Source organism: Branchiostoma lanceolatum, chromosome 19 (assembly GCF_035083965.1).
Source record: "Branchiostoma lanceolatum isolate klBraLanc5 chromosome 19, klBraLanc5.hap2, whole genome shotgun sequence".
NCBI lineage: Eukaryota > Metazoa > Chordata > Leptocardii > Amphioxiformes > Branchiostomatidae > Branchiostoma > Branchiostoma lanceolatum.
This window is the reverse complement of record NC_089740.1, coordinates 11,968,800-11,979,551: the sequence shown is the minus strand read 5'-3', so window position 1 is coordinate 11,979,551 and position 10,752 is coordinate 11,968,800. Positions and strand designations below refer to the sequence as shown.

The following is a 10,752-nucleotide window of genomic DNA, read 5'->3' as shown; positions in this document are numbered from 1 at the left end:
GTACATGTAGCTGCGCTCGAAGTAAGAAAAGTATCTAGCGCATTAATTTAACATTCTCCCTCCTGCCTAACTCTGTAACCAATAACGAATGGGGTGCCAAACTGCTACTTCATTGTGCTAAAGGTTAAACAAGTCTTTTAGGTGCAGCTGATCGAAATCAAATAAAGAGTTTTGTGTGTTTCAAACAATGCTAGAACATGAAGCACAAATCATAATACAATGGGAGTATATATGCGTGACCACCTAGTCAACGAATAAGAGTGACAACAACAGGCGATTAAACTTATATCAATATCACAAAGTACAAGGTCATGACTTAAAACTGGGGTCTGTAAGACAAGAAAACACGCAAAACTCTTCTTACCTATCAGATTATTCCGTAGCTATGTCCCTGTACTTGCACGGTGATGCTAACTGTGCCACAAATCGTCTGCTGATGTCAGTTTAGATCCCAGCGGGACTCTGTAAATCGCACCACGACCACGGACAAACTTCGTGTCCAGTAAACTCAATTAGTCTCAAAACGTCACACGGGGTTGGTCAAGCTGTTAATGATTGACAGTCGGAACCATAGATGCAGGGAGTGAGCACATTTGCAGATCTCTTTGGAAGTTTACAGATAGCTGGAGAGAAGAATAAGCCACCTGTCTCGCTGTGCCCATTACACATATGTTAGAGTAAGTGGGATAATAAAGTATCAAAGTTTCAAATAAAGTCTTTGTAAGCTTCTGTGTGTGGTTTGGGTGTAGTTAGGACAATACAGTGTCAATTTTGTTGTGTTGTAACTTAAAGGTGTTGTGTTGTAAAGTATTTAGTTGTGGTATGCGGTCTTGTGTTGATGAATTTCGGCGTGTTTCATGTGTTACGTTGCGAGTGTTGTATGTTTTGTCTTTAATTTGTTGTGTGTTTTTGTTTGTGTTGTAATGTGTTGTAATGTGTTGCATGCGTTATGTTGTGCGCGGTGTATGAACGATGTAGAACGCCCCTTTTATAAAAGCTTTGATAAGAGGTCTTCACCTCAGTAGCTAGCTGTAAATGATATAATACTAAAGCACACTCATCACAAGAATTAATTGATAAGTGTATCAGTCAGTGACGTCACAGCACACATCGCGCGATCCCCTCACCCTTCTTTGTGTACACAAAGGTGTCAACAATAAACAGTGATGATGCCATAAGTCACCGGCTTCTCACCGTAATCTACCGGTATCTTATTGATAAGATAAGATGAGATAGAGATGAACATTCCGTCGTCCCTACAACAAAACGAGCAGTTGTAAATGGTATCCGCAGAAGGAGACCGCCTTTCTTAAAGAAATATAAGACGTATTCAATCATGGTCGTGTCACCCAAAGGAAAAGAAGTTATGTAAATGTCAATGTTTTTGGCGTGTCCGTATGTATTCTTCTGACCTGTGGACGCGAAGGGGTGAAGTCTACCATCTCTGATCGCCTAATGTTTAGATGGAGTTTTGCATATTTTACGACTTACGCTTTCTTCTGTATCAAATTCAGAATGTCACCCTTGAAAGAAATGGAAGAACGGAACTGGCTAAAAATGACTTTACATCATAGATTGAACCTTGAAGTAAAACTAGTCGCACATTTGTGTTTGTACAAGTGGAATCTGAGATTTCTTGCTCTGGAAAAAGTTAGCTCAACGTCCTTGGCCTTAGTGTCGCACGTTCGTGTGTTGGGGTCATTTAAATCAAATCAGAGATAGATGATATGACCTCTAACAAGTGCTGAAGCTATGTAGACATTGTGATTGAGCGATTGGAATCTCTGTTGTTCTTCACGGATCGATCAGGTTAAACTAAGGATGTGAAGTTATTTGCGGGAAATTTATGGGCAATGTTGTTATCAGAGAAAAAACACTGTTGAAAGTAGCAAAGTCTAAGAAATAAGAGCCATGTTTGAACAGCCGGGTGACATGTGTAGATAACGGTTCTTTCATCTCATGTTATCTCGGGTCGAAGGTCAGGTGGTTGCCATGGGAACACATGCGAAAGTCGTCTGCTCTCGTCTGAAGTGGCCATTGTGGCGCTGGCCGCCATCTTGTTGCTATGGACGAATCAGAAATGTTCCCACATGCCGAGACCGAACGGGTAAACTCACACATTGTCCTGATAACTCATCTGAGCAGCGTTTCGTGAACCTCTGGCAAACAGTAATTTACTACACCATTTTGCAAAACAGCTTCCGTTAATGCCCCTAGCTTTCACCATTTGAATAGCTTACAAAAATTCATATCACTACTAAAATCAACAAACCCACTTACGATACAAAACGTGGGTCTCTTCATTTTCCACTGCCTTCAAAAAAGATCAAACCCAACCACAACCATAGTCAGCCTTAGTTAACTTAGAACTTTCACAGTAGTCTAGATAACTAGTTTTGATTCCCATGTATTCCCATTTACTTGTTTGTCTGCAATTAGCCTTCGGGCAGGAACTTGCAATAAAGTTATCAGTACTGAGCATATCACCTAGCTTTAGCCGTCAAAGGGTAGTAAGACAGCACTAATTCCTTCATAAATCATAGATATGGTATTGTTACTTTAACACATGTGTTTTTGTTGTGATTAAGATTCTTAGATTAGTAATGTTTAACACATTGTCCCTAATGTCGTTTAGTGTCAGTAGTATTGACACTGGGCTTATGATATTTTTGCAAAACGTGGGGAAAGGGGATTTGCGCTAAGCCAAGTGCAGTTGCTGTGGTGTGTACGTTTTGTGATGCCAGCCATACATATACGACATACGGGTGCGCATATGTTGGCAGCAATTTAAAAACAACAACCAAAATGCACCTGCCTAAACATGTTTGTATCGTACGTCAGAGCTATAAAAGATCTGACTACTAGTAGGTTTATATGACCAGTCAAATGAACTACATGTTAAAACCATTAGCTACAGATTGGAGCAAAGCTAAGAGTTAGAGGACATACGGAAAATATTCCTGATCTTCCAGATGGTGAAGTAATTCGCAATAGTTGGAAGGGAAGGGGTAGTCTCTACCAGACTAACTGCGTCGGAAATAGAGAGAACATTTGCCGGGGGACTTTGGCCATGGAGGATAACATTCCCATCCGTTGCCTATTGGACCCTCTCTCTGTAGCCGACTCCCTTCATACAATTGACTCTATTTGGCCAATGTCTACTATTTTCGCAGCGACCCGCGGAGACTGGTAGAGGCTAGGGAAGGTGACAGATGCTAGTATGTCAGCGTGAGCAGCCTAAATACATGTACAGGGCAGTTCGCTGTAATTCTAAACCGTTGTTTCTTTTTAAGTTATAAGGAGAAAAGGCAAAGTTTACGTTTGGGACGTTTAAACTTCATCTTTTTTCTGTTAGTTAATTCATATTTACCGATAGATCGAAGGCAGAGTGCCGAGATTTACATGAAAAACGCATACAATCCATTTCAACATTTTCCTGAAAGGATTTCATTCGCGTAAACTTAATATGCTGTACTGCGTGTTTTCCAATAAGACTACCATAGGGCCATATATACTATTAACTTCCAGACCTAAGGACTGTTTTTGATTTTTGATTCCAATCTCTCCAATCTGATTTAGACAAACGGTACGTCATACAAGAAAAAACATGTTTTTGAGGTTGAACGGTCCCTAAAATGATTTTGTTCCTTTAAATATTACTCATTGTTGACGTAACAACCTTTGTCCTTATCAGAGTGGTAATGAACCATAGGGAGGACATGACGTTAAAGAATCCTATTTCTTCTTCACGGGACACTGGAAGAAGTTCGTAAAACAATGAAACACTACTTACATGGTCCGTCAGAGCTGTGCGCCAGGAGTGTCAAGTCGGTCTTCAGAGCGGTGTTTTCATTGCGTCATGAAAAGTCTGAAGCCGACCCGCCGCATGCCCTTGTGCCTTGGATACGGTAGAATTTGTAACAGCGACATGAATCGAGTGCCTTTTCATGTGACGCTGACAGAAACGGCCCACGTTTGTGCCGGGTTCAAAATTAGGACAATCTCTGAGTGAACGTGTGTTACTAGGGCATTCCTCCTCCACTTTCTATACACCATATTCCCAAGTCTGAATATACTACTACTGCATGATATATGGTATCAATAATCCACCAAATGAAGACCAACTCACTTCTTTTCATATCTTGTGATAAGAGATATTGCAACCCTTTGTCTCATTAAACTAACATTTACGATGTGAACATTTCTCCTTTATGCGGGTTCAGAAACAGAAAAGGCCGTTCTTTTTTCAATCTCTATCTTGGTAACCATCCACGTCTGTAGCGGAGAGGGCATTTAATCACCTAAGAGTGACATACATGTACTTAAACAAAGAGACGACCTTGTCCTTCGTGTTCAAACTAGCGGCCCTGACATTAGAATAGTACGTGCACAACAGCATATCTCGGTTTGGACATTGGGTCAAATATTTGTGTATCCCTAGGGCCGGCGTCAATCTGGTGCAATGGCCTAGTTGGTAGAGTGTTCGCCTTGCACACGGTAGGACGTAAGTTCGATCCCCAGCCGGATCATACCAAAGACTTTAGAAAATGGTACAGACTGTTTTTTCTGCTTAGCACTTAGCATTTGGGGAAAGAGTGTGGAAGTTAAACACTCACAACTACCAGTGGAATAGCCCCATGCTGTAGTGATTTTCACAAATGTGTGGCCCAAGGGCTACAGAAATGGAGATGGGCGCCACCTCTATGCGCCTTATCAAGACAGTTGGGTCACTTTTTACACAGACACAGGCAAAAACCTACGGTCGAATTTTCTGATTGACGGAATATTGCCGAATTTCAAAATCGACAGAAAATCAAACGTATTTTTAGGTTGAAAATCTACCCTTGTTCCTCTGACGTGCTCGGTGTCCTACGGACATCGGCCGATCCTTAAAAATCGCGCACGCGCAGTGATTGAGAAGAAATCAGCCATGTTGCTGCCATAAATGTCCTAATTAGAGCTCGCAGGTTCGTCGAGCGAGCTATTTTCCCACTTTAGGCTTAACTTTTTGGCCCTTGTCTAAGACTTCTACTTGTGGTTATTCATATAAATGCTGTTTCTTATTTACCAAAAGATATCCGTGACACAATCTCCAGGTTTATCGGTTTAATGTTCAAGAAAACAAATGTATCGACTTCTAAAACATGATATCTTACAATTACTTATCGCAAAGATGACATAATTATGCACTGCAATTCCACGTGTTATCTTTTGAAATTGATATTGTCTCCTGCATTGTGACTTTCACGCCAGAATTCTGCATTGTACCAAACGTATCTATCATTAAGACCTTTTCGTTAATATAGCTAGGTATATTCTTTTCACGAAACATGAACAGAGACGGAGGGCGTCATAAACTACCCGCCCATTCGTCCTCTGACGACGATCGGCATTTTACTGCCGACAGTTTGGATTAACTTAATTTCTTTCGCATTTCGTGTTATCTCCTCAAGATATTCATGACTTTTGTACAAATTTACATAGAACTGTACAATCACTCATGTATTTCAATGACATGATCTAATCGATCGGTGCCATGCCGCTGTGGTCCACGATTGGCGCGAGGAATTTCTTCTTCGGGAGTCCGATCCCGTTTTTAGTCCCGTTCATTTTGGTCAGAGCAACTTTTCCCCATGGCGACGGTTTTGGCCTGTCGACGCCATTTTCCTCTGCCGCGACCGCGTCTTCAGCCTCCTTGGCCTGGGACTGCATAAACAACTTCAGTTGTTGCATAGCTTTGTCCTTGACTATCCTGTTGTGTTCTGTTGCCGTCTTGATGCCGAGGACACCGCCGACGACATTGGGAATGGTGCAGAACCAGCTCAAGTAGAAGCCGATCCCGGCGGCGGTGTTCTCGTACCCAGTCGCTGTGGCCGACGAAATCATGGGAACGAGAATGGCGGCCGTGAACACAATCATGGACATGAGAGTCAGCCCAGCTGTGGAAAATAACATGTAAAAATGATAACCTTTTAACAATAACCCTTCTATATGTTTACATATTAATCTATTGCTAACCTGAGGCTACACGGCTCATGCACACATACGATGGTATACTAAGTTATTTTCAGAGTATGGGTTCATAAAATAAGCAACGGTAACAAAAATAAGATTTTCGCATTCTATTCGCTTGCGAGCTTTAGTATTTCAATATCCAAGCAGACGTAGGGTATGGGTTGTTTTTGCGGCATGTTGTACGTATTTCTAGTAGTGAGCGTCTATCTCTCTTCTATCCCCTTACATCTGCTTGATGATTATCAACAATCTTTTATTTGCAAATTCATGCCCGTAGGTTAATTGCAAGGGTACAAACAGTAGTAAGGTAACAATGGTAACGAGTGTCTATTCTATGCATCTAGCTAATGTTTCTACATACAACATTACTGGAGGGTTTGACTTCTTCTTTGTAGGCAGTGGCTGATGAAAAGTCCCACGTTTTTAATAATGATTAGTGGGTTTTGGGATCTTAGTAGAAATGTAGTTTTTCGAGGTCTTCTAGATGGTGAAAGCTCAGGAATATTGTTTTGGTTGTTTCGAAATGCTTGTTTCTTTCATCCTCATTATCAATGAGTACGAGAACACCACCGCCGGGATCGGCTTTTTTTATCTTTCATTATCAATTATAATATCACAGCATTCCACGACTTTGAAAGGTCACTGACCTGCCACCAAGTTACAGACGGCCCCGGCTGCCAGGATGGTGAGAGACTGTTCCGGTAGGAAACTTATGAAGGAGACCAGGCCACCAATGGCGAATAGGAACGCGTGTAGCATACTGCATCGGGTAAGCGTCCACGGCCACCCCGGACCATCCAATGATACTGTCGTAATAACGAATAATAAATATGTCATCTAAAATGCTACCGTTACCTTCACTTGAATTGCCTTTAAGATTGCCTTTAAGAATTGCCTTAAAGGTCATTTTTCAAAACTCACCAACATTGCGTACAATGTGTTAATGGTCTTTTTGAAATACATGTAATAAACCACCGTACTTTTTTTGTAAGATTGTATGCTACAAAAGCCCTTTACTATAGTCTAAACGATAAAGATCAAAGAATGTCTAGATACGTTAGAAATTCTTCAAAGGATTGTAACAGCTCATGCTCCCATACTATACACTCTTTATCAAGTAGATTATGGAATGTAGTTAAGTACCGGTATACGTAGATGCCATACTTTGTACCTTGTACAATTGCTGTGCCATAAAGTTATATTTATTCAGTGCTTATCGTTTATGAATACATTTTGTTCACATACAAAGCGCCCCCTATCTTAGCTCTAAGCTCGAGTAATCTACATTTACATAATCCTGTTTTACCCTTACATTTAAGATATGATAATCAAGAAATGAAGAAAATCTTATGTCCTTGTTTTGGTCTAAACGAAGATTGGGATCACATATTCAGTCCATATCATTGATGAATACATTTTGTACATGTACGAAGCCCCCCTCCCCTTAGATATAAGGTCGAATAACACGTTACATAGTTTTTTACATACTATATATTAGATATGAGTCAGAGATATGATACAATAGGAGAAAAAGATACTTACGCATATATCCTAAACAGGTCGTGGTCGTGCCGTTTTGTCCGGTGGTTGTGACGCACTCCATCCAGAGACTGATGACCGTTCTGGTGTTGTTTGTGGGACTGTCGTACGACATCCAATCCGGCAGCGCCATACAGGTCAGAAGCATCCCCCAACCAACAATAGTTGCCGCGGCGCCCACAGAGGCTAAAATCTTCACCCTGTTTACAACATAGGAACATCATCATCAACATTGTAGTACTGTAATTGCAGAAATGTTCGCGGTTTTCGCGGTGACGTTTCAACGCGAACTTAAAACCACCGCGAACATTTTTGTCCACTACTGTAGCAATATAGCGCTGCCGCAAACTTAAAACCACCGCAAACACTCCGTTTTCGCCTTAGCACGAAATAAGCATTTACAGTATATGAAGCCTTGCATTGATATACAACATCACACGCATCACATGAGGAAATAAAAAAGGAAATGCTTTCAGCGATCCGTAGTTTTGTAAAAGCGACTATAAACTCGCGATCCTTCTTGTCCAAATTTTTGTGTGGCGACGTTTAACGTAAGTTTTTTGTTGTTGAGAAAAGCCAGACGTACATAAAAGTATGCCAACATTTCTCTCCTGATTTGGTCCATCATAATCATATGTCATCAACAAAAAAGTATCTAAGTAATGCGGCTAAATTCTAGAGCAGCCAATCTGTTGGCAAACTCACATGAATACACTCTATAGATCTATGGTCAACAGTTAGCACTAGTGTAATAAAGTACCCGGCCACATTCGTTTACGACAGCAAAGTTATGATGTTCCTTGGACAGCCGTGAATATGTCGTACAAAAAGGCTTGCCTTAGGCCCAATTTACACTTGTTTTTTGAAACTGTAGTACTATACATCGCAGTCCACTTCTGAAGTACACTACAACTTCACGTCCGCTTTACACTCAATGACAGGAAGCCTAGTCGGACACCCGCTGTTCCCCGATTGCCATGAAACTGTAGTGACCTATTGTGACCTTTGAAAAATCGCGGGCGGGAATTTCAGCACGGTTTTTACTTGTGAAATGGTAGGGGTTTTATCTGATGCGAAATACCAGGGAAAAGGGCCTGACAGCTACGATGTGTAGTACTACAGTCAAAAGAACAAGTGTAAATTGGGCCTTAGATCCTTATCGACGATTAGTTCTGTCAAAACATCGCTGAAAACCTGACGAAAACTTAAACACAAACACGACAAATGTGCCCACACCAACAGACAGCGTAAATTCGTGTACCAACCTTTTACTCAGCGGAGCTTTGGGAGGCCCCCTAGCCATCGCTATGATGTTTTTGACTGAATCACAAGATGGGAAAAATGTTTAAGTAGATCGAACTACGCCATGTTCGAGCTGAAGTGCACCCAACCGCTTACGATAGCCATTATTTGCTACGCACCACTAGGGGGTTGCTGTGGTGGACTGATTTTACTAAATTTGAGCTTGTCTTTTCAAGTTGCTGTAGTGAGTCAACAAAACGACTGAGCTATTTTGAAAGGACTGTAAATGATAGTTGTATATCGAGTGAACCCCGTAAAAAGGCGTCTGTCTATGACAAGTGGAATTGATACGCTAGTGACCTACATGGAGTATGTATTACATTTCGTCTGAAGACAAAGCTATTGTAGCTTAGTGTATATTATTGCTTGGCCACGCCTATGTGGAAAAACACTCTAAACACTTTTCGGATTTTGTGGGATAAACCGTAAGGGTTTCTTATCCAATGCATTTAATTGGTGAATCTTAAGATAGACAATAGACTGACCAACATGCTTAAGGCGATATATAGGGTAGTTTTAACGTTTTCCATAAGATTTTACATACCGAATCAGGCTTATTAAAAATTTCCTTTGACAAAATGGCTTTGAAAATACGGTTTGCAATAAACAATTTAGCCGCTAGGAGTCTTAATTTGCAGTTCATGGACTTTCACATCAAATATTGATAACAGGTCCCGTGCAAAGAAAGCTCTTCTTCAAACATACGTGCTCAAGGCTGCAACCTCTGTCTTAAAAGGTAAGACGATTCTGTTATGATGAATTCTATTTTCCAACATATATTGTTTTGTGACAACATCATAATTGTGCTCGATATAGAAATAGTTAAACTATTGGTAGAAGCTTAGCATACGTTAGATATTACGACTGAGTAGCATCGAAGATTTGTTGACATCCGTTACTAAGAAACCCAAGGTGACCTCATTATCACAGATTTGAAAACCATCAGCGTTTTATTCATATAACCGGAAAGGCCTGTTCTTATTTTTTGCTTCGTTTTCTCAATATACAAACTATCACAAAATGTAATGGAAATTCATGCGAACTTGTGTTTTTTCTTGAATTATTATGATATGCAAGAAATGATATCATTAACAATTGGGTCAACATATTTTCGACATTTTACTACATAAGATCCTTTATAAAATTTAAGGAAATTCTGTTATTACATGTCGAAATGTGACTGTCGAAATGTCTATTTTCTACATTTGAAATCTTAACAAAATTTCAACTGTGCACAATTTTATATTGTCTCATAAAACGGCATTGACACGATATGTCAGAATAATAATAATGTTGTTAGTATCATAATATACAATCGTAAAAATACCTTTCTCTGTGAAACCCATGGCCGCTTGTTTTCGGTTGTCTTAAGGGAGCGGTAAGATGTACAGGTGGAATCTACGGTATCTCGAGTCACGCATATCTCACCAACGCTGTCATTCAGAATTTCAATAATGTAAGAACTGATTGCACACGACATGTTGTAACGTGGGTTTACGTCATTGCAATTAGCAATTTCCCTAGAGTCTTTGTGTGGTTTGTTCGGTCTGTTGTCAGACATGGCGTGTGTATGATAAATGCGATGTAATGCGTGAAAGAAAAACACGGTTTGAACATAGCGTGACAAAAAAACCAATGGATCATATGTGTCTCTAGGGACATATACTACAATAACGCCTCGCTCTATTGAAGGAAATACCATACAGATTTTGAGAATAGCACATTCCGGTTTGCTCTGTGTCATTTCAGATTTATTCCATTTCTAAACCATGCAATTACAGTTATCAAAGGAAATGCTTATGAGACTTTTTATCAATCGAAAATCCAATTTCACGATGCTTTTCTAAGCTATTTGCTTTACGTAAACGAAAAGGAGAGAGTGAGAGATTGAGCTGT

The 10,752-nt window shown here is 40.3% G+C and overlaps 1 protein-coding gene across 1 annotated transcript; it reads right to left on the bottom strand.

Annotated features, from left to right (window-relative positions):
- Positions 1–5,091: 5,091 nt before the first annotated feature.
- LOC136425107 (uncharacterized) lies at positions 5,092–10,744 on the bottom strand. The gene is made up of 5 exons (XM_066413898.1): positions 10,184–10,744; positions 8,820–8,874; positions 7,558–7,754; positions 6,663–6,821; positions 5,092–5,939 (listed from the first exon to the last, which is right to left on the bottom strand). Exons 1-5 carry the CDS (start codon positions 10,200–10,202, stop codon positions 5,521–5,523), a joined length of 849 nt encoding a protein of 282 aa, XP_066269995.1. The 5' UTR covers positions 10,203–10,744; the 3' UTR covers positions 5,092–5,520.
- Positions 10,745–10,752: the final 8 nt, after the last annotated feature.